The sequence below is a fragment of the Neocloeon triangulifer genome, unplaced genomic scaffold (genome assembly GCF_031216515.1).
Source record: "Neocloeon triangulifer isolate White Clay Creek 2 clone unplaced genomic scaffold, ASM3121651v1 ptg000011l, whole genome shotgun sequence".
Classification (NCBI taxonomy): domain Eukaryota; kingdom Metazoa; phylum Arthropoda; class Insecta; order Ephemeroptera; family Baetidae; genus Neocloeon; species Neocloeon triangulifer.
Genome location: NW_026775553.1, coordinates 315,797 through 339,874, shown reverse-complemented (window position 1 = coordinate 339,874; position 24,078 = coordinate 315,797). Strand labels below are relative to the sequence as shown.

General features: G+C 36.1%; 2 protein-coding genes and 1 long non-coding RNA gene across 9 annotated transcripts in view; 1 reads left to right on the top strand and 2 right to left on the bottom strand.

Annotated features, from left to right (window-relative positions):
• LOC132196202 (uncharacterized) overlaps window positions 1-5,485 on the bottom strand; it is a 64,774-nt gene extending 59,289 nt beyond the window's left edge. For both annotated transcript variants that reach the window (XR_009441744.1, XR_009441745.1), the window contains exons 1-2: window positions 5,372-5,485; window positions 5,104-5,318 (exon numbers count right to left, since the gene is read on the bottom strand). The gene's annotated coding sequence lies outside the window, so the exon portion shown is untranslated. The remainder of the gene's footprint in view (window positions 1-5,103; window positions 5,319-5,371) is intronic.
• LOC132196201 (uncharacterized) lies at window positions 4,143-19,986 on the top strand. 5 transcript variants are annotated; one of them, XM_059618689.1, is made up of 12 exons: window positions 5,630-5,898; window positions 11,431-11,550; window positions 11,919-12,011; window positions 12,074-12,143; window positions 12,208-12,416; window positions 12,464-12,633; window positions 12,714-12,831; window positions 12,883-13,126; window positions 13,182-13,411; window positions 13,469-13,674; window positions 13,743-13,827; window positions 16,475-19,986. In XM_059618689.1, exons 3-12 carry the CDS (start codon window positions 11,972-11,974, stop codon window positions 19,819-19,821), a joined length of 4,719 nt encoding a protein of 1,572 aa, XP_059474672.1. In that variant the 5' UTR covers window positions 5,630-5,898; window positions 11,431-11,550; window positions 11,919-11,971; the 3' UTR covers window positions 19,822-19,986. The 5 variants fall into 5 exon arrangements, with proteins under 5 accessions (XP_059474674.1, XP_059474672.1, XP_059474671.1 ...); XM_059618691.1 differs by lacking the exons at window positions 5,630-5,898; window positions 11,431-11,550 and adding an exon at window positions 4,143-4,176; XM_059618688.1 differs by lacking the exon at window positions 11,431-11,550 and having other exon boundaries at window positions 5,630-5,888.
• On the bottom strand, window positions 11,607-22,709 carry LOC132196208 (uncharacterized). 2 transcript variants are annotated; one of them, XR_009441746.1, is made up of 5 exons: window positions 22,515-22,709; window positions 22,208-22,409; window positions 22,078-22,159; window positions 21,929-22,014; window positions 11,607-12,292 (listed from the first exon to the last, which is right to left on the bottom strand). It is a non-coding gene; the product is annotated as an uncharacterized LOC132196208 (long non-coding RNA). The 2 variants fall into 2 exon arrangements; XR_009441747.1 differs by lacking the exon at window positions 22,078-22,159.
• Window positions 22,710-24,078: the final 1,369 nt, after the last annotated feature.

Here is a 24,078-nt window from a genome sequence, read left to right as displayed (position 1 = left end):
AATTATTGTCAGTCGCTTGATTTGGCTGTTGCGGAATAAAAAAGTAAATAATACGATATAGAAATAAGTAATAAAGTTTAATTTTTTAATGTTCATAATAATCATAACCATTTTGATATATTTTTTACGAAAATTTAAATTGAAAATTTTCTACTATCTGGCTAGTAAAATGACACTGCGATTTTGTTATATTGAGTTTGGCTGCTCAGCCGCAAGATTCACGTACATGAATCTTGCAACTCTCAGTTGCTTGATTTGGCTGCCGCAGAGTAATAAGATTGGAAAAAAATTTTAATAAAAAGAAATTAATTATGAATAAAATAGAACATAATTAAATACCTATAGTTAATTACAATTATACCTTAATTATAATATTCGGCTGATTAACATAAATTAATTCTTTAGTAACAGTAAATTAATAAAAAATATCCAAAAAGGATTATTAATTTGAATTTAAAGTACCAGCAGACCGCAGGTCGCCTTTGGGGTCAGTTGTCCTTTATATTTTTTCATTTTTTCTTTGCAACGAGGTTCGCCCGGTTTCAATCTTTCAAGATTATTAATGATAAAAAATTAAATAAAATTATTTTAATTTCTATTTTATTCCGCGGCAGCCAAATCAAGAGAATGGGAGTTGCATGTGAAGCGCGAGGCAGATGCATTTTATAGCATGATAGTAGAGAAAAAATAAATTTAAATTTTCCAAAGATAAACCCGAATCATTATTAGGACTAAATAATTAAAGTACTTAATTATTAATTGTTCGATTTATATTTGTTTCCTATTTTTTGCCACGTCAGCTAAACTAAATATTTCAAAATTTATTAGCTCAAGAAAGGGAAAATTAATTTCAACTTCTTCACAAATAACCAGGACGGATTATTCAAGTGAAAAGATCTTTAAATTATTCTTATTTTCTTTTATTTATTTCCGATTTGATACCATATCAAGCGACTGAGAGTCGAATGTAGTGTGATGTGAAGCGCGCGGCCCATGGATTTAGGATTTAGTCCTAATAAATCGCCCCAGCAGCACACAACAAACCATGGAGTCGCATCTTCCCCTCCGTCCGTATGCGTCCCCACCATCATCAGACAGGGTAGCGAAACTCAACATACAAAAGTCGCGTTCAGGAGTACATTTCCTGCTTGATGTAATCTAAACATTTTAGTGTGAAAGTGAAGTTAACTATTTAGGTACAAAACCCGTGTTATTTTTGTGTGAGCTTCAATAAGCAAACTTAAATAAATCTGTTTTAATACTTAGTCCTGCTTTGGAAAATGAACTTTTTTTAACAATATGAGCTGCAACTTTTGGTAAGTGGTAATCTTACAAGAGGCGCGACCTATATACCGCAGTCTCTCAGAATTAAGTTGGTATGTCGCGCCTGCTGTGGCAGTTTTATGTCGCGCCTACTGTAGTCGTTTTATGTCGCGCCTGCTGTATTGGTTGATTAAGAAAACCGGTATTTGCACCTCACAATCACCGGTACGCATATGCCACCGGGACTGAAGGAAAGAGAGTCTGTCGCACGACAGGAAAAACCGGTGCGTGATTCTTGTGCTCGGCGGTGTGGTGTATGCGGCGGAGCACGGCGGTGGGGGTCGAGGTACTATTCATGAAAAGGGCACTTTGGGGGCCGTTTGGGCAAGTGACTCATGATAAATGTTGATAAGAATAACTTCTAGTATCTTTGTGCAAAGTTTGGCAGTGATCCGTACAAAATCAACGATGATAATTGAAAACACAAATTTCGTGCGTTATTCCTGTGCTCAAGTGGCGCGGGTTGCGTTGGCGTGATTTGTGTGCCGAGTCAAAATTATTGGTTTTGAGACCAGTTGGGCCGGTCGTGAATAAATAATTTCACCAATAATAACCCACAAAATGTTTTCGCCGAGTTAGGAATTAATACGCAAAGTATTTAAAATTCAGTAATTGAACGCGTGATTTCTGTGCTCTATGGCGCGGGTTGCCTATACTCCTTTTTTTTACATATCAGCAAGTCAGTGCTGAGCGCTGCAGCCGAGGAGTGGCTAATGAGTTTTTTTTTAGAATGAAGTAAATTTTGTGAGTTTGCGTGAGAATCAAATGCTATAGGCATTATTTTTTTTAATGGGACCCACTTTTGGCATGGGGTCGGCGGATCTTGTTGAAAATTGGTAGTTTGGTTGCCCTTAGGGTGTAGACAAATAGTTTAGAAGGATTTTTGAAAATTCTCAAAATTGCCTATTTTACAGGGGCTCAAAGTTGGGGATTTAAAAAAAAGGTGTTTTCGAAAATCAAAAATATCTCAGCTCCTGCTGCAGATAGCGCATGTGTGTATGAAAAAAAAGTTGTAGGAAATTAGACGCCCTACAACTTTGCCATAGTGGCCAAGGTCATAGGTCAAAGTTCAGGGTCAACTTTTTAAGCTTGAATTTTTTGATGCGCCACCAAAGTACCTAGTACATAAAAATTTTTGATTCCATTATAGCCAAAAGTTGCTCTAGTTGGTAGTCAACAACATATTAAAATTTGGCGAGACTGTTTTTTTCCGTTTTCGAGATATTTTAGGTCAAAAGCAGAAAAACGTGGTTTTCCGAGCATTTTCCTACACAAATCAACATTTAACCACCCATAACTTTTTTGCTGCTAAAGTTACGCAAAAATGTATAATGACAAAAAATGATTGCCTTGACCTGTTCTTTCAAACCATGTATCGCACATAGTGACCAGGTCAAAAAAGGTCATTGACCTCGGTGACCTGTGACCTTTCCAAAAATATTTACAGGAAATGTTTCACCTCAATGAAAAGAAACATAAGAGTATCTGAAATTCGTTTTGCACTTGCAAGGTCACAGGTCACCGAGGTCAATGACCTTTTTTGACCTGGTCACTATGTGCGATACATGGTTTGAAAGAACAGGTCAAGGCAATCATTTTTTGTCATTATACATTTTTGCGTAACTTTAGCAGCAAAAAAGTTATGGGTGGTTAAATGTTGATTTGTGTAGGAAAATGCTCGGAAAACCACGTTTTTCTGCTTTTGACCTAAAATATCTCGAAAACGGAAAAAAACCGTCTCGCCAAATTTTAATATGTTGTTGACTACCAACTAGAGCAACTTTTGGCTATAATGGAATCAAAAATTTTTATGTACTAGGTACTTTGGTGGCGCATCAAAAAATTCAAGCTTAAAAAGTTGACCCTGAACTTTGACCTATGACCTTGGCCACTATGGCAAAGTTGTAGGGCGTCTAATTTCCTACAACTTTTTTTTCATACACACATGCGCTATCTGCAGCAGGAGCTGAGATATTTTTGATTTTCGAAAACACCTTTTTTTTAAATCCCCAACTTTGAGCCCCTGTAAAATAGGCAATTTTGAGAATTTTCAAAAATCCTTCTAAACTATTTGTCTACACCCTAAGGGCAACCAAACTACCAATTTTCAACAAGATCCGCCGACCCCATGCCAAAAGTGGGTCCCATTAAAAAAAATAATGCCTATAGCATTTGATTCTCACGCAAACTCACAAAATTTACTTCATTCTAAAAAAAAACTCATTAGCCACTCCTCGGCTGCAGCGCTCAGCACTGACTTGCTGATATGTAAAAAAAAGGAGTATAGGCAACCCGCGCCATAGAGCACAGAAATCACGCGTTCAATTACTGAATTTTAAATACTTTGCGTATTAATTCCTAACTCGGCGAAAACATTTTGTGGGTTATTATTGGTGAAATTATTTATTCACGACCGGCCCAACTGGTCTCAAAACCAATAATTTTGACTCGGCACACAAATCACGCCAACGCAACCCGCGCCACTTGAGCACAGGAATAACGCACGAAATTTGTGTTTTCAATTATCATCGTTGATTTTGTACGGATCACTGCCAAACTTTGCACAAAGATACTAGAAGTTATTCTTATCAACATTTATCATGAGTCACTTGCCCAAACGGCCCCCAAAGTGCCCTTTTCATGAATAGTACCTCGACCCCCACCGCCGTGCTCCGCCGCATACACCACACCGCCGAGCACAAGAATCACGCACCGGTTTTTCCTGTCGTGAGTATTATTCTGATTGCAATATAGACGTGACCTACCACTAAAGTACGGCGAAGGGGGTACTTTTTGTACAAGTCGCGCCTCTTGTAATCGACCACTACAGCAGGCGCGACATATAAAATTAAGGTAACTGGTAAAATAAGATATATGAAAGCTAATAATAACTACAGACTTTGTACGCACAGCGAAATTGCACGCAAACCACAAACCAGACCACCCCACGAACCGGCAACTCTGAGGTGGGCCACCCCCCCAAGATTAATTTTTGCAGAAGCCGCGAGCAAGGGTGGAGGCGCGGGGATCATGAGCGGGCTCCTGCGGAGCCCCCCACGAACACAGCCACCCTTTTGTCCTCGCCGTCCGCACGGCCTTCCCCACGTCCTCGACCTCGCTGCGCCTCCAACCATCGCTCGCGGCTTCTGCAAAAATTAATCTTGAGGGGTTGCCCACCTCCGAGTTGCCTACCAACAATTTTTGAATTTAAAACAGCACTTATTAAGGACATCACGATGAATCAAACTATGTGCCAAATATGACCACACTCTCCGCCGGGCTTTCCCGGATTTTACGACACTATCTGATCCTTTTTAGGAATTGCCTATGAGTGACCTCAAATTTTCGCTATCTCAGATTTAATTTTCCGGTTGAATATCTTGAGGGGCAGACCGGGCAGGCATTTAAGTTTTTTACCCTGATTTAAGGGTTATTAACCCTTCTAAAGAAAAACGATAATGAAAAATGTTAACAAATTTATCTGTTTTTGGAATCCATGCTGTCTTTTGCTGTAGGACCAAATACTTATTGAGAGATACAAGCTGAAAAGCGATCCCTCAATGACTTAGCTATTTTCCGAAAAAGTTGGAAAAGGTTTTCATAGAACTAAATTCTTAAAAAGACAAAAGAAGAAGAATTACTTGAAAATATTTTGCGAATATATTTCCCAAATATTGGCAAATTCAGTGGGCCGAAAGAATCATAGCAAAAGATTTTTTTTAATTGCCGCTGGATCCGGAGGGAAAGTTTAACTTCTTATGAAAAATATGTAATCTTTACCATGTTTTGCGTTGAAAGAATTTGTTCTAAGGATGAATTTGCTGATCTAATAATGTTGTTTGTTGGCTACACACCACATGACAAAAATGTGTTTGCCAATTTCGTGCGCGTGTGGATCTGCCACTCCCCTCCTGCCGGCCTTGAAACGACTCATGCACACTGCAACGATGTTCTTCAAACAGGCATCGTTACAATCAATTGTCCAAATTCAATCACTAGAAAATATGGAACAATTAACTTCAAAATAAAATCCAAAATGAAAACGAACATTTTAAAATGACGCGTGGAAATTTTCCGTACAACGAACAGTGGACACCATTAATGCATTCAAATTGTCTTCCGTCTGCTGGCGCCATCGTCAGGGAAAAATTCTCAGCTGCCTTAAGTAACTGCGTAGAAACGAGCGAGGAGGCTAATAGGTGGCACAAAAGGAGAGGCAAAATTTCCTCTTTTTTCGCTTGCATGCAGCCAGCACTGCTGCATTTACATGCCCACTGAACGAACATCCGCGCGAAGCTTCCTAAAATTAGACTCCTCCCCCAAACACTCGAGTCAGCAGCATAATATGGTGGATGGACTGTAATTTAGTTGCGTCGATGTGGACTGTGAACGTGTCCTTGGCAAAAGGAGCTGGCAAGTAACTGAGAATCGGATAATATTCAGTCGTCAGTACTTTGAAATGTCTGAAAGCACAATATTCGAATGAAGGTGCGACTCAATATCAAAAGTTCATTGATTTGTGAGAGTTTTACTGTGCGAAGCAACAGAAGCGGAACTCCTCAATAGTGCGTTTTGGTTTGTATTTGTTAATATACTTTGAAACTAAAAATATAATCGACCCCCTTACTATTTAACACCAGGAAAATGCAACCACCCTAGCTAGCCGGTGCATTTGCAGTAGTTTCAAGCCAAAAACTAGATACCTTAAGGCCTCCTTATTGACATCTACATCTCCTGTTTGCGGAAAATCGGCCCGAAATTTTTGGACCCAGATTTTTTTATAGATTCCTGCCCATCAGTGGAGTTGATTGCACAAAGAAAAATGGGGGGTCGCGCGGATTAATCTTGAAATATGATATTTTGAAATTTAACAAGGCGTTTTATGGCGATTTTTGTTTTTGGCGATTAAAAAAAATCTTTTTTTTTTGCTCAAAATTGCACAAAATGATAATTGAATGACCCTAAACAGATTCTCAAAAAAATTGGGGGTTCATGGGGCAAAAATTTTACATAGGGCATATGGGAGATCAAAAAAACCTCTTTGGTACTCTTAGCATTGCAATAAGGAGTCCTTAAATATTGGTTTATTTCTCAAGGCTCTTTCAGCGATCATTGTAGGGTACGCCCACTGAATTTGCCAATATTTGTTAAAAATGAATCCAAGTGATTTTTCTCTTTTATTTGACGATTAAGAAGTTCAATGAAAAAACTTTCCTACTTTTCCCGAAGATGACTTAATTATTAAGGGGATTGTGTTTCAGTTCGTATCTGAATAATTAAAAGTTCTATAACATAATACAGCAAAAATACTGAAAGATGATTAAATTTTCAATATTTTTGCCATTGACTATTTTTTCTATGAAGGTTTACTACCCTAAAGCCAAATTTTCAAAACAACTGCCCCTTAAAGTATTATTAAACCAGCAGAAAATTAAATCTGAGATAGCACAAATTTGACGTCACACATAGGAAGAAAACTCCCCCAAAGGAAATTATTTTTGCATTGGCCAATTTCGAGAACATCAAAAATTCCCATAGAAAGTGTTGGAAAATTCGGGAAAGCCCGGAGAGTTTGGTCAAATGGCACATAGTTTGATTCATCATGCCCTTAATAAGCATTTCATACTACAAAAAGTTTCAATTCCAAACAAAAGTTGCAGCTGATTGTCAAAAACAGCCCTATCTCTGAATCAGGAAAGTTAACAAAAACGGTATAAAAGTAAAACCTGGATGTTTTTAGTTTTGAAAAAAGAGAACCATAGTGGGTTACTTCACTTGCACAAGAAACATTTTCGACATTGATTTTTGATCTGCCTCGCAGACGCGACAATAGTATATTGAATTGAGTTTTGCTGCTGCTGAGAGGATACATTGCGGTAAGTGTTGGTGGGGGAACGCTGCGTGGGGAAGCCACGCGACGCGACTTTGTTAGTTGCATTTGGCTGCCCATCAATAAAAAATGGTCCCACAATGTTGATTACTAAAAATTAGTTCTTTTTATTTAAAAATGCAATAGATTATAAGTGCAATTAACGAATGTTGGATTTGGCTGCTTAAAGAAATGATTTCAACATTAGGTAGAAAAAAATTATCAAATAAATAAATACTTTTAATTTTTTAAGCATTAATAATAGATTCAAGAAATAATGTAAGATAAATATTTGTTATTGTTTTTTATAATAAAATGCATACTTTGTGATTTTGATATGTTGGGTTTGGCTGCTTTAGGTCTGCTCGGCCGCGCGCTTCTCACGCTACTCCCACATGGTTTGGCTGCCGCGGCATTTAATATGAATATATATCATAAATAAGAAATAAAAAACTTTAATTATATCCTTATGCAGCAAAAAATTAGCAATCTTCGTGATGAATAATAATGTATGTTTTGTAGTTATTCTCATACAGTAAATTGTTTTTTTTTATAAAATATAAATGTAATTGTATAAGTTTTTTGGACGAAATAAGCTTTCATAAGTTAGGTTTCGCATGGGAGCGCGTGAAATCATTGAATTTATAATTATAAAAGGTCCTTGGAAATAATCAGCTGGCTGCCGTTAGCGCCTCTTGGAGGTAAGGGGAGGAGGGATTTAACGAGCGCAATATTGGTTTCCCTGAAATCATGGGAATACAAAAAGCACATGCATCAAACAGACTTAACCGGTTATTTAAGCCAAATTACGTAAATGCTAATTATGATTTATAAAATTTACTTTTTTAACGGTAAAATTATACGCAGCAAAAATATTAGTTCCAGCTTTAATTTAGAATTGATAAAAACTTATTACCAATTCATTACCGATTGGAAAAATATGTACATTTTTCAATTTTTCTTGGCATACCGGTAGTCAGTTAGATGTCAAGAATACCAGAATAAAAAACCGGCTTTCGTTCAGCCCATGCATTTGAGTTTCAAAATATAACCAAATGGTTGTAAAACTTCAGTTCCCTGTAATCGCTGAAATATCCCGTGTCTGATTTATTGCTAGGTTTGATCTCTGTGGGTTTTGCAAACAAATATTAATTAAGCAGTAACAGTGCGAGTCACAGCAAAATCTCATGTGCGTGTTAGGTTTTTGCAATAATTTAAACTTTCATTCTTCTACTTAGTGAGGGCGATCCAAAAGCCTGACCTGGCCCAGGCTTACTGATTTAACCCCAGGCTAACTTAGTTCACCAGCAAAATTGACGTGGATAATATGTACAGGGTGGCCCATAAATACTTGGAGGTTTTCAAAAGCTCGCCACAGGCAAACGGATGGGCCAATTTTTATTTTCTTAGCGGATTCTGACAGCCCAACTTCACAAGTTTTTGACTGGCACAATGAGGATTTTCGCATATTTGAAAATACAATAGATTTTCCAGGAAAACCAAAAAGTGCCAAGTTGCCTTATGGGAGCGCCCATGTAGTGGAAATATGGGTATGCGAAGTTAAAAGTGTGAAACATGTTTTCTAGGGTAATTGACCCTCCTGAACACGAATCCGGGGGCGTAAAAGCAAACTGGGGTCCAATTGGGCACCGTGTAATGTACCAACCATACAAGAGCAAAATCTTTAAGTACTTAACTTCTTTTTTGTTGCAAAATTACCGTCAAATAAATATTTTACTATTGTGACAAGTGATTTTAAATAATTTGCATGGAAAATAATGAAATATTTACTCTCTTACGTAAACGTTTTGACACTTGTCAAAATTGTGCGCGTTGGCTATCGTGTTCTCAGCACATTATGCCAATATCTTGCCTTTGCAAAGCTTTTCAGAATAAAGTCATGAAAATGTAACTCTGTCTTTGTACATAGCCACGACGCAGTGGTTCAGTCGAGCTTTTTGAAGCGAGACATTGCGCGTTCAAATCCCACGAGGGATCGACTTTTGCAGATTTCTTTTTACGGATATTATATTTTATTCTTTCATACTTTCATGCTTTTTGATATATTTTTCTATTAAACGATCATTTAAGGCCTCTTTCATACATAGTCTTAAACTTTTGTTTGATTTATTTATTCTCCATTCAATACACATTCATGAATGCATTCAACTTTCTCTTGAAAATAAAGACCAATTAATTTTTTATTAGCATGAGGTTTAACTACTTAAGTTATGTTCAATTTTATCACTCATGTTTAATTTGGAAACATAATTTACTTTATAAACGAGGTTAAATTTTTTATTTGGTATTTCATAGCATGTAAAACAGTGTACATATTTCATAGGAAAATAAATCAATGAAAAATAATTATCAACAAATTTTCACGCTGTAAAATACCAAATAAAAAATTTAATTTAGAAAGTTAATTATGTTTTCAAAATTAAACATGAGTGACAAAATTGAACATAACTTAAGTTAAACCTCATGCTAATAAAAAATTAATTTGGTCTTCATTTTCAAGAGAAAGTTGAATGCATTCATGAATGTGTATTGAATGGAGAATAAATAAATCAAACAAAAGTTTAAGACTATATATGAAAGATTTTAATATTGAAAGGTAATAATGTTGGGTAATATTGTTGAATTCGGCCTTAAATGATCGTTTAATAGAAAAATATATCAAAAAGCATGAATTGTATGAAAGAATAAATTATAATATCCGTAAAAAAAAATCTGCAAAAGTCGATCCCTCGTGGGATTTGAACGCGCAATGTCTCGCTTCAAAAACTTCGACTGAACCACTGCGTCGTGGCTATATACAAAGACGGAGTTATATTTTTATGACTTTATTCTGAAAAGCTTTGCAAAGGCAAGATATTGGCATAATGTGCTGTAAACACGATAGCCAACGCGCACAAGTGTCAAAACGTTTACGTAAGAGAGTAAATATTTCATTATTTTCCATGCAAATTATTTAAAATCACTTGTCACAATAGTAAAATATTTATTTGACGTTAATTTTGCAACAAAAAAGAAGTTAAGTACTTAAAGATTTTGCTCTTGTATGGTTGGTACATTACACGGTGCCCAATTGGACCCCAGTTTGCTTTTACGCAATCCGGGGTTGGTTTTTAAATTTTCTGGTTATTTATAATTTTTGCCCTTAATTTTTAATTATTTGCAAAATATGCCGCAAAATTTTGCGCGTGGAGATAAAAATAAGAAAATTGCTAGAGGGGTAGTTCTTGAGCAGTACAACAACTAAATTTTTCCATACTTGTTATTTTCCGGAAAATTGACCATTTTCACAAGGGGTCCACGTTTCGGTCAATTTCTCAACTTCTATGGGAGCTAAAATTAAAACTTAAAGTGATTCTGAAAGCTGATTAAATTTCCTATCTTTCTTATGTAGACACTAACTTTCCAAAATTGCCTGCTTTTCAGGGAAAGTAAAGTGAAAGATTAACTTATTTTTCTCAGGAAGTGTGCAAGCGGGAGCAAAAGTTCTAAATAGCCAAATTGTAGTTCGGTTCTTTCGCAAGACACCCCTAAAATTTCAAAACTTTTCCTCCAGCTGTTTTTCCGCAATCGCTGATTTTTCCGACCCCTTTTGTGAAAATAAAAACTTTTCCGGAAAGGCATGTGTGATGCATCTTTCGATTGGGCACGTCAAGGAGATGCTAGAAATAAAATTTTCAAAATCGGAAGGTTTTTGCAAATTTTCAGAGCAGCTTGAAAAATGAACTTTTTTTAATTTACAAAAACTGCTCTGAAAATTTGAAAAATGGTCCGATTTTGATAAAAATTTATTTCTAGCATCTCCTTGACGTGCCTAATCGAATGATGCAGATAGGCCTTTCCAGAAAAGTTTGGTTTTCCATAAAGGTGTCGGGAAAATCGGCGATTGCGGAAAAACGGCTGGAGGATAAATTTTGAAATTTTAGGGGTGTCTTGCGAAAGAACCAAGCTACATTTTGGCTATTTAGACTTTCTGTTGCGGGTTGCATACTCTCTGGGAAAAAATAAGTTAATTTTTTACTTAAATTTTCCGTAAAAGCAACCAGTGTGTTGGAAGGTCAATCTGTCCATTTTTTTTTGTGCTGGATAGCTCTATTTCGGCTATTGACGCCTCATGAGCAGCACTTTCGTAGTTTTGTAGTTGTGTAAAAAAGGAAGAAAGAGTAAGATGAGCAGTTGTTTGCTGGTTGAGATCGTGAGCCCTCCCTTTTTTGTTGCAGGTTGCCGAGAAGCAACAAGCAGTCCTAGGTGTTCGCCGAGAATTTTCTTTGCTAGGCTGATGAGGCTTCAATAGCCAAAACAGCTTTCCAGCACAAAACATATAGGGACAGATTAGGGTGGTTGGTGGTTTTAAAGATTAATTAATTGGAAAATTATTATTCACATTCTTGTTTTATTCATTTTTTTACATTGTTTACATACAATATTTGAAAACAATAGTTTATTTAAGAGAAAAAAGATTTTTTTTAGGGTCAGGCCAAGACAAAGTCTTGTCGGCCTGTGCCCTCTTTATAAGTGGTGCAGAATAGTGTTTGACGGGACTCGGTCCCGACGGGTCCCCGCGGGTTTTAGCTCGCTTTCATGGACAGAGTTATTGACATCTATCAATACCTGGAAAACAAATCATAAATAAAATTTATTTTAAAGATTATTTCTTTTATTAAATATCATTTGTTTACTATAAAAAATCGATTCCTTTTTTTTGCAGTTGAATGATTTGCTGAAATTTGATTCCTCGGCGTTGACGGCCGCCAAACAAAAATGCCAATAAGTCATACATTAAATAAAGCTGTGGATAATGGTTTGTGCAATTTTATTTTTACGACTCTTATATTTTTCTACAATTCAATTTCAAAAATCTAGGTTTTCGGCAAGGCTCTCCCGAGGGACCAACAAAGCTGGGGTTTTTTGACAGGCGCAGTAACGCGGAAAAGTAGCATTTTTTTTAAAATTTAATTATCATTAAATTAGTTTTCATTTTCTTCGTGTTTTTCAAGCGTGTTCGTGCTTGTTGCCCACTACAGCTTCGAGGGTGGTGTCGGGACGTGGCCCCGACCAGGCAACGACGAGGATGTCCAGAACCTGAAAAACACATTTGATTTAAACAGAAACTGCCGATTCAGAGATTTGCCGTCACCAAAAAAGGAGGACCTTTTGGCTCTGTTGGCCAACGAGCAAAAACTGAAGAGATTCTTTGCTTCTGAAGGTAGAAATTTTATTTATAAATTAAAACTGGTCTAATTGCAAAAACAGATGCCGAGCCTTCGGTGTTCATTTTCATCATTTTGTCGCACGGAGGTTCCGAGGGAAAGATTTACACGGACGAAATCATATCAAATGTTTACGACTCGTTCAACACCAAGCAATTGTTTGCGAAACTGGAAAAAACATTTGCAAATAGCTTGAGGCTCTTATTTCTAGGGGTGTGTTAAAAAGTTTATTTTTCAGTTTATTAGAATAAATATTTTTGGAAATCAACTACTGGATTAATCTGTACTTTCAGCCGTGCAGAGGTGAACTTTCATCGACAGATAACCAAGACACGGCCACAAACTACTCAAGCAAAGTTTCTTTTGAGCAAAAAATGCACAACACGATTATTTTCTACTCAACGGTTGAAAGTAACTTGGAATTTTTAATTGAACTGGCGATCATTTAATCATAATTTTTAGCAACAACCGCAGGCAGAAATAATGATAAAGGGACTTGGCTTGTTCAGTGTTTGTGCGAACAACTCAACCTGATGAGAGAAAACGAGAGCATCGCTCATTTCTCCACCGGAATGCAAAATAGAATTCACGAATGGGCGATAAAAGCACAGCCAATTTTTCTCACTGGAAAGCCAACGGAACAAACAATGGAAATTAAAATGTTTCCGCATGACAGAAAGTTCTTCTTTTCTGCATTAGAGAATTGGTCAGAATTTGTTTAATTTAAAATGGAAATTGTTCATCAAAATCTTCCATTTTAGTCGCAAAGTAGTCCATATATCAGGCCAAAGACAATCGAGGATTGAATTCAATTGGATGAATCCACAAACTAAGTCCGTTCTCAGAGGAAAACTCGCAGCGATATTCCACCAAGGATGGGATAGACCTGATATCCGTAAACTTCAGTTTGCACTACAAGAAAACCTGGGATTTGAAACAAAATGCGTTAACATTGATACACAATCGATGATTCAGTACTTCCTTGATTTAAGTTGGATGTCAATTTATTACCTTTTAGAAAAATGCCTATTATTCAATTTCGTTTCAGAGAAACTCTCTTCGATGGATTATGCTTGCTTTGCAGCATTTTTTTATGCAGAAATCTGCGAAGAAAATGAACAAATTTCCATTTACCTCGGAGTAAATGAGAGAAAACCAATAGGCGAATTGATTTATCAAATGCTCAACCCAGAATGGAGGGAGAAGCCAAAACTCATCTTCCTTATTAACCAAAAATACGTAGTAGGAGTGAATGTAAATATGCCAACTCCTCAAAAGAGGCATGTTATATTGACACAAATTGCATGAACCGTGTTTTTCAGAGGCAAAGAAAAGACATTTCTCTTTTGAACGCACCCCCATCAAGTGGCTGGCTGATATTCATTATCCAAAATAAAGGTGAGGAAGGTAATTTATTAATTAATAGATATATAATTCAATAAGAGTTTGCAATCATTATTGGACCAAAAAAACAAAAAATCTATTCCAACCTTTTTTTAAAGAGGAACCAAACAAAAATTGAAATCTTTGATCATTTAAATTTTAAATCTTTCAACTGAATTAAAAAGAAAACAGCATACGCCAACATCCACTTCCTTATAGGGAGAAAGTATAAATTAATTAAAATTTTCATTGTGGCTTATGGGTGAAAAGTTTTATCGCCGTAAATAAAAAATGTGTGATTTGATTTCGTTAAAATTAGTCTTAAATAATAGCCTGATAAATAAGCTACATAATGCGCACCAGAAAACCTCTTGTCGCAACATAATTTTGTGAGAAAACCGAAAAGTACTTCGTTTTTAGAGTCTCCTTTGCCAAGGTCTCTCCGCCTCGCCGCCGCCGCCGTTCACGAGAACGGCGTGAGGAGATGAGGGAGGGAAGCCTCAAGCCAGAGCGAAGAAACGTGTGCCGCTATTTTTGATAGACTTTCGCGCGAATGTATTATTTATTTAGAACGCGTTAATTTTAAGTATTCAAATTTTAAGCGTTGTTAGATAATCGAATGCAGTATTTTTTTGATATGCTAGTTTTAAAATAATTTTGGTTAGGAGCGAAGTTATTAACGTTTCCGCGAGAATTTTGTTCCGTCGATTTTAACAATAGAGAGAATTTTTAAAAAATATAATCCTTAAAAAAAATGTTGCCAATTAAATTTTCTACAATTTCTTTCACAGGCCTGATGACGTCAAAAAAAATATTTACTTATAAACTACGGCTCAAGGTCAAAATATAATTTTTTGACAAAGAATAAAATTTTTTAGAATTTTTTTCAGATAGCCAATCGATTGCAAATTTAATTTTGACCAGTGAACTTTAATTTCATTTAAAAATATTATATCTTTAAAAAAAAGAAAATAATATTTGATGGCACTGCTGACGAAGACGAGCGGCGGCATCAAAGCGCGTTTGAGAAAGCAATCTGCAGCTTAAAAACGGCTGAATATTTTTACATGAAATTTCAGTGCTTTATTAAAAAATAAATTTCCAAGCGATTGGCTATCTTTAAAAAATTCTAAAAATTTATTGTCTAGGTTTTGAAGTTATATTTTGACTTTGAGCTTTCCGTTTATAAGTAAAAATAATTCTGATATCATCAGGCCCATGAAAGATACTGTAGGAAATTTAATTGGCAACATTTTTCTCTGAGAGTTTTTATTTTTTAAAATTGTTCTCTATTTTTAAAATTGACGGAACAAAATTCTCGCGGAAACGTTAATAACTCCGCTCCTAACTAAAATTATTTTAAAACCAGCATATCAAAAAATACTGTATTCAATTATCTAACAACGCTGAAAATTTGAATACTGAAATTTAACGCGTTCTAAATAAATAATACATTCGCGCAAAACTCTATCAAACGAGTTGCTCTCGCCTAACGCTGGCTCACCTTCGTCGACTGCCGCTGTGGTGCGTGCGCCGTGCTGCAGCCTGCAGTTGCAGTGTGCATCATGGCGGCACCGGCACCGAGTTTATTCGTACTATCGGCCGGCCTTTATTCATTGAAATCAACTTATTCAGGGGTGATCTACGCCTGGCGACCGCACGGGAATTGTGTCTTGACCCCACTCTGGCCCTCAGGTAGCTTGAAATTTTAAGTCCCTCTCATAAATCGCACTAGTCAACTGTGGAAAACTTTCTTCCGCGATTCCCTTTATTTGTTATCACTTGTGACCTTTCTTGTGACGTCACGATCGGTGTGCACCGAGGAGCGCGGCTGATATCCAAAATTACTATATTTTCAATGCTTATTTTGGGGGCTTTAATGAAGGAATTTCTAAATTTCGATCGTTTTAAATTATTAAATGCTATAATTAACCACAAACGACTATAAAATGTTTTGTTTGGTTCCTCTTTAAATAATTTCAATACAGGAGAACAATTCAGATCAAATATTTTGAGCGATACAATTTCAATAAATAATGGTTTGCCTAGAGAGGTCATTTGAATATACATATATTTTAAAAATGTATGAAAAATATTTTTCACCTTTTCGTATGACAAATTTACGTTTTTGCAGTCATTTTCTTTCCAATTTTTGCAATTTTGGTCCACCGGCTACAAAGCTACAGCCCTAAATGACGATCCTTGCATTCATAAATTTCTAGATAGCACCAAAAATGTCTAAGCCTGAAATTGTCATAATTTCGCTAAAATAAACCAAATTGGATATTTTCAAAACAACCACATTAGTTATAATGATATTCCGTTACTTAACATAAATAGCGCTGTACATTGGTTCATAAGCAATTGAGCTATTAAAGTGGCATATATTTATGGGTTAATTATTCCATTACATATAGTTAACACCCATATTTTATGGGTTGAAATAAGTCACTTGATACCAGTTTTCAAGCATAAATAAGTTTCGCAAATTGTAAAAAATAATTTATTTAGCCCTTTTGGAACTTGGCCACTTTAGGATTTGAACCCTTTGCACGCTGACCAACCTGGTATTTGGACCCATTATACGTACCTACTGCGTTATTAAAAATCTTGAATTTTTATGTATTATAAAATTAGTACAATTTTACTAATATTGATCACGCATTTACAGATCTTCTGACGAAACTTATGGAGATTTTTGAGAGCAAGGAAATAAAAGGCGAGAGGAGTCTTCAAGAGTGCCTGTGTGACCTGCTCATTCAATCAAATGGAGAAAGGGGAGAAATTATCCCTCAAGCGATGCTCGTCTCCACTTTGCCGCACTCGCTGCATTTCCCGCAGAATTTCATCAAACCTGACTTCAAAATGAATGATTCTAGATGGATGCATTTTGGAAAAATAATTGAAGAAGCAGTGGATGTGGAAAATAATCGCATTTGGCTTTTGTCGTCCCTTCCCGCCTCAGGAAAGACGACCGTGATGAGCGAAATCGCTCTTGAACTTCGAAGGAGACTTTGCGGAGTCAAGGTTTTCAACATCAGCCTTTTGCAAGACGTCAGAGGTCTTCTTTCAAATAAAAAAGTTGCTCCCTCCTTGGTCACTGTGATTTCATCAGCGACTCGAGTTGACGAGGAAGAAATTGAAATTTTAATCAAGGAGAAAAGAATCGTCTTGATGTTTGACGGATTTGACGAGATTTGCCCGTTTCGAAGGGATGCGGTGCTGAATTTGCTGCAAAAAGCGGTTGATAGAGAAATTCCGATTTGGATTTCGACGCGTCCGCAAGAAGAATATGCGATTAGGAAGAAACTTGGCAGTCGAAAGAAAATCTGCACAGCCACAATTTTGCCTCTTGAAGAAAAACAACAAATTGAACTTTTGAAGATATTTTCAAAACAGGATGTCAAAAAATGCGAAAGTTTGATAGAAAATTTTGAACGCAACGGATGTGGCGATATCCTGAGCAATCCTCTTCATTTGAAAATGATGGCTCAAATAGAAGACTCATTTTCTGGAAAAGATTCACAAAACTTGTTTAACATTTACGAGAAAATTGTCCAAAAGAAAATGCGTGAAGCGCTTGCTGTATATTACACTGAGGGGAATATGATGTACGAGGAAGCACTTGAAAATTGTGAGAAAGAACTGCAACTTATTTCACTTTCATATCTTAATGACGAGAGTGTCAAGGACTTAAAATACCCCCGAAATGGAATCATGACTCTGATTGATGGAAACATCGTTTTCGTGCACCAAACGTTCGCCGAGTTTCTTGCAGCTCAAAATTACATTGAATGCCTGAAGGAAAAAAAATGTAAAAATGATGAAATTCCCTTCGATTTATTGGAACGGCAATACCGACAAGTAAGAAAATTTGTGGAAATGAAAATTTTTGAGCAAGATGAAGAAACTCCAATTTTGAGGTCATCTCTGGAATTAGTTTTGAGTGAAAACCTTACGAACAAAATTATTATTGAAATTATCATCGGCGAAAATCTGCCGACTATGTTTTCGCTTTTTGAAAACCAAATTTGCTTCAGCAAGAACGGCAGCAAGGCCAAATTTTATTTTGAAGATGGTTATCAAATTTTAAAAGAAGCGAGTTCGAAGAGCGAAGAAATTGCTTTGAAACTTTTGAATCTTAGCACATTTGAAAGCTTGGAATTTTCAAAAATCAATGAAATCACAAAAATACTTTGCGGTGCAGTTAAGAACAATTTCTTGAAACTCTTTGCAGCGCTCGTAGAAAAGTGTTCCACTCACGGTTTAATCGAAAATTGCCGGGCGAATGATAAAGAAATGTTTAGTGCTGTTTGCAATGCATCTTCCAAGAATCACCACGAGATGCTTAAATTGGTGATTGAAAGAGGACTAATTGACATGCACGGCGAAGTTGGAAGCGAAGCACTTAAAACTGCGGTATTCAACAACAGCGTCGGGTGCGTTGAACTTCTCATTCAGCACGGCGTTCCTACTGGCTGTTTGTATATTGATATTGATGGTTTGCATCCAAAATGTTTCAGTGCAGAGAATCATTTTGATTTATTTTACAACTTCGGTGATTGTCCTTTTGGATTGAAATTAGATACGGCGAGGGCACTTCTTAGGACGAAAAGCGAAAAGCCCGAAAAACTCGCAATTAGACTGTTTAATTATGCTATTAAAATAAGAAATGTTGAAGTGGCAAAGTTTTTGCAGCAACTATACAGAGGGATTGAGAGGATAGTTTTTTACCAAGGCAAGACTGCCCTTCATGTGGCGGCAGAGATACGACAAGAGGAAAAACACTCGGCCGCGTTGGAAATGTGTCGGTGGCTGGTGGAAGAATTTGACCTGAAAATCGGGGACAAGAATGATGATGGATGGAACGCTTTACATAACGCAATCAGAAGTGGAAATTTGGAATTGGCGAAGTACTTCCTGGAAAAGGATCCTGCGCTCATCAAATCTGTTGATGATTCTAAAGGCCACAACCTCCTTCAATTTGCATGTGATTGGAGGGGAGGAAAAAAAATTGTCGAATACATTCACAGTCGAGACGGCGATTTGATTAAGCAAAAAACGAAGGAAGGCAAAACAGCGCTTCATTTGGCGGCAGAGAAGGAAAATCTCGATTCGTGCGTTTGGCTCGTGGAAAATAAGGTTGATTTGGGCGCCGTGGACTACGAGGGGTGGAATGCAGCCCACTATGGTTCTAAAAATTATAGCGGGAAAGGAGAAAAAATACTTATGTATCTGCACAAGAAAAAGCCTGAACTGATCAAGCAAAAAACGATTTTAGGAGAAACGGTGCTTCATATCGCGTGCAAAAATAGGTTGAATGAGGAAACAATCGAATGGCTGATGGCACAGGGATTTCACCCACACTACGTGAACGAAAAAGGGTGGAACGCTCTTCACTTTGCAGCGAGTGGAGGGAAAATTGAAAAGATGAAGTTCATTCACGAGAAATGTCCAAATCTAATTGAATCTTTGACGAACGACGGCGAGAACGCGATGCACTTGATGGCAAAAAGTAATTGTGATGAAGATGAATTGAAACAACTGCACTCACTTTGTGGAAAACTGGCCAAGCAGAAAACGAACACAAATAAAACGGTGCTTCACTACGCAGCGCAAAGTGATCGTTTTTCCAAAGAAAAGTTTCAATGGTTGGTTGAGGAAATTGGGTTGCAGATTGAATCTGAGGACAACGACGGCTGGACTGTTGTGCATTTCACTGCAAATAATTATTTTGTATTTCAATCACTAGAAATACTAGAATACATTAAAACTAACAATTCCAGACTAATTAAGAAAAGGACAAGGAGAAACGAAACCGCACTGCACATCGCGGCCATGGAACCAAATTATCGAGCAATCAAGTGGCTTTTAAAAAACGGGGTTGATCCTGACGAGAAAAACGTGGATGGCAAAACCGCCTTGCAAGTTGCTCAGCCAAAATATTGTGAAGGTTTGAAGCAAATATTTAGCGAAAATTGCCCACCGCACCCTATTGGCCAGTTAAGCCACAATTAAAAGCTTTGCAGCGTTTTCCGACATTTTAAACAGAAATCTTGAATCAAGCTATTTATTCTTAATAAGTGCACTTTTCAGAATCCAATTGTAAATTCTTTTTTTAAACCGTTATTCATACAAGTTACTACTTAAAAAATAAAAATAAATTAAATAAATGAAAAAATAGTCCGATTTTTAATTGATTATTTGTTATCCTATATTGATTAATATTTTAAGAAAATTCATCATAAAAATCTTGAAATAATACATGAAGCCAAGTAATAATTTCATTATAAAAAAAACTCCTGACTCTTTCATTGAATATTTAAGTTTCAATTTAAAAATGTGATTTGAATAACAGAGTATTTGCGATTTTCATCATTATTATATTGTTTTAAAAAGCATTTTTGTCTCTTTAAATAAGAAAAATGCAACAAAAAATCATCTATGATTTATAATGGAAATTCATTCTTCCAATTCAAATTATGTCAAGAGAAATTCATCCCTGGACGTTCAAGTGTAATTGTTTAGGTTCCGTGCATTTCTCAGCTGCAGCGAGTTGGTTAAGCAAAATGATCACGCAGCGGCCGATCATCTCTTGGAAATATAATTGCTGTCATGAAACGTTTTTCGTTTTGATAGAATTATAAGAAAAATGAATATGTGCAAGAAAAGTTTTCAAAAACCTTTCACAATACATCATGTTTTAATGCATTTTTATACAGATTTGTAAAATGAAAAATGAGTAGACTTACTTGAAGCATTATCTGCAATCTTTAATAAAATAAAATCATATTATAAAATTAATAAAAAAATATAATGCGCGCTTTAATATAAATTTAAGGATAATCTTTAATTGTTATATTTTAACATGAATAATATTTAGAATATTATTCTAAATTATAATATTAGAAACATTTAAATCAAATTAATTCAGTTTTTAGATGTTTCATAATCAGTTCATTTTGAAGTTTTGAAACTTGTTTCCATCCAATCGGCTAAAAGATTAATGCATTTGTTCGAAATAAAATGAGAATATAACTTGAATGAATAATTGCAATCTCAATCAAAGTTTTGAAGGTGTTGCTTTGATAAATCATCTACAAACTCCTGAGTTGCATCGCATTTAATTAATCCAGTCTTAGATTAATTAGAAATGGATTGTTTCAACAAATGCACGCAGCGACTTAATTGTTAATGTCTTTCCTAGCCGTGGCCAAAAGTCGCATCTGTCGCTCCACGTGAACTTTCTCATCAACAGAAAACAACAATAAAAGAAAGGGTTCTGCTGCAAATTCGCTTTTTTCCCACAATCACTCAATTCTTACTTTGTCACACCTTCACACTTTTCAGTCAAATAAGATTCCTATTAATCCGAAGATATCACAAACCCGTGATAAAATATGGAGGAATTAAAAGCTTTTTCTTGAAATTTGACTTTTTCAATACGCGAGTCTATTTTTACTTTTTGATGATCTCTCCAGTCAAGTTTTGGGATCGATTTAAATATTTTCCTGTTTCAATTTTACAAATAATAGCAAAAAAAGCTTTTAAAATCTTTGTACTGCTCTCTTAGATTCTGAAATCTAGTTATTTTTCTTCCAGCTTTAAAAATTATTCATCAACTCACTTCCCCTCGCAAAATAAGCAGACTCTCTTTTTGCCTCTTTAGCAAAATCCAAGGCGCGAAGTTTAGACTTTTGTAATTCCTTTTCGTTCTCACCGAATTTATTTCTCCTTCGTTGTTTTTATATTCGTGCTGGTTTTGATCCTTCATCTTGATGATTTCAAAGCAATCCAAAATCATAATTTTGATTTGAAATTTAAAAATATGGGCGATGTACAATTTCACTCTCGAAATTATAGAGATTTCAGATCGAGGTTTGAAGTCAATTAATTCATATCTGAGAAGATTCGTTGCTCCAGATTAAAAGATATTTACGACGAAGAGAATGTATCCTGATTTGAATTTTGAATTAATTCATTTTTATTCGCTTCATAAAGGTGCAAAATAAATCTTTGTAATTAAGACGACAAAATCTTAAATATCGATCGAGCAGATTTCGGGCACAATTTAGAAATGTTTGGTCCGAATTGGTAAGATTTGTACAAAGAGAAAAACACTGACCTTTTTGAAGATCTGCGCTGGCTGCAGGTCATGGCCATGGCCAGGGTGTCGACGCAGAACGGTCCCTCCGATTTTGGCACCACCGACTGTGAATTCATTTTAAGCTGATTAAATAATTGACATTGATTTGATTAATGAATTAATTTTACGTATTTCATTTTCAGTGGAAAGAGAAAAATCATGAAAAGTTGGGCCACATTTTTGTATTCTTATTCCGACTCTTGTGAGCTGCTAAAATATAGAAATTAATTAGTATAATAATGAAAATATTGTTAAAACCTTTGGCCTGAGGCAGGGCGAGGCCTCCGCACGTTGAGGGTCGACGCCAGGGTGGACAAATCAGGGTAAATTTCAGGGTCAAAGGACGAACACGCCAAAGACGAATGCAATTCGAAGGTGAGATTCCTCAGTCGAACGGCCTTTTGGCCTCCTCAGCTGCCCCTTGGACCTTCAGGTCATCAGGTCAGGGTGGCTTTCCTTCCTGGGGAATGAAATATATCGAAATTAAAACGCACAAGCCTCTCTGTTGAAACAAAAACCGCCGTTTCAAGGGTTTGTGTCACGTTATGCCGGTTTATGTACAAACCTTGGACGCGAGATTGCGGTCGATTGGGACCGTTTTCAGGCCCAAATCCCACCTTCGGCCGTCCCTTCCGGACCTCCGGAGGTCGCGACGAAAGGTCACGGCCTGCGAACGACACTAACTTGAGGAATTAAGTCATTGTTCACAAAAAAACAGAGCGAAACCGAACACTTGATTGAGACTAAACAATCAAACTGATCGAAGGAGGCAAAATCAATTTGGTACCAACCAAACAAAGTTTTACTATGAAATAAATTCTACAACAATCGTGATTGATTTTGATTAGCGCTAACTCAAGAACAATGAATCGTTTTAAAATATAAAATTTTGTCAAATTCTTGCTATTTACAGTTGCTTAATTGAAATTTGTTCAGAAATTTATTTACGTCAGGTTGGCACACTTCGCGGTTGGCCTACCGCAAGAAGAAACTTGCTGAGACTTGCGTGTGGACTTGTCTTGCTCCTTCTTTGCTGGCCGTGGCGCTTGCATTGAGAAATTGGCGGGTTTTCAGCCGTGCTTTTTTCCGCCTTTTTCGCCTCGTCTTGATTTATTTAATGTAAAGAAAAGAATCCGGCTTGATCGACTCTCTCTTTTTCCATTCTTTGACTTTGATGTCGTTTCAGAGTTAGAATAAATATGCGATAAAAAACTTAAATATTTTTCAAATCGTTCATTGCTTCCGGTTTGAAGAACTTGCATAAAGCGAGAGCGAGCCGCAATTGAAATTTTAATCTAGGATAAATAATTCAATGCATTTTGGCGCTGTATTGAAAAAACCACTCTTTTATTTATAAATTTTAATTTTTTATTGAAATATGTGGAAAACTTTCAAATATTTAATTCGAGTTTTGAAATTTTCACTTTTGTTCGTCCGTTTTAGGGCACAAAAATAATAAATTTTTTCTCCCATTCTTGTTTTTTTATATACCAATAAAATTCAATTATTTTTAACCAAAAATGCTTTACAAATTTCATCGAAGTGGAAGAGGATTTGCGAGAAATTAAAATAATCTTTTGAAGCCATGAGACAATTTGACAGAAAAATTTAACAAATCATCAATTTAGAACGCGAAAAATTGAATTGAATTTTTTTTTTTTATATTTCTGATCCATATTCATTGCAATGAAATTTACCAAACGTTTCCACCTGCTCTGATTTTATGATAAAGCTATGGAGGATTTAATAAATGTCGAAATTAATTGTCCAGGGCTGATTGTTAAAAAGCCAAAGATCAATAAAACTTCTCTGCATTTTGCATCGTGGACTAGGAAATTGAAAATATTCGAGCGGCGTCAATCAAGTTGCAATATAGTTATTAAAATTGATAAAAATTAAATTATTTGACAAGAATTTACAATCAGTACTCTAGTGGCTCAATGCTTGTCGTTATTTAAGCAAAAAAAATTATTGAGGGCGATCCAAAAGCCTAACCTGGCCCAGGCTAACGTGACTTAGCCCCGGGCTAACTTATCTCACAAGCAAAATTGAATGGCGGGTTAAATTAGCCTGAGCCAGGTTAATTTAGCCTCTCGGCCAAGTTAGTCTTTTGGATCGCCCTCATTGTC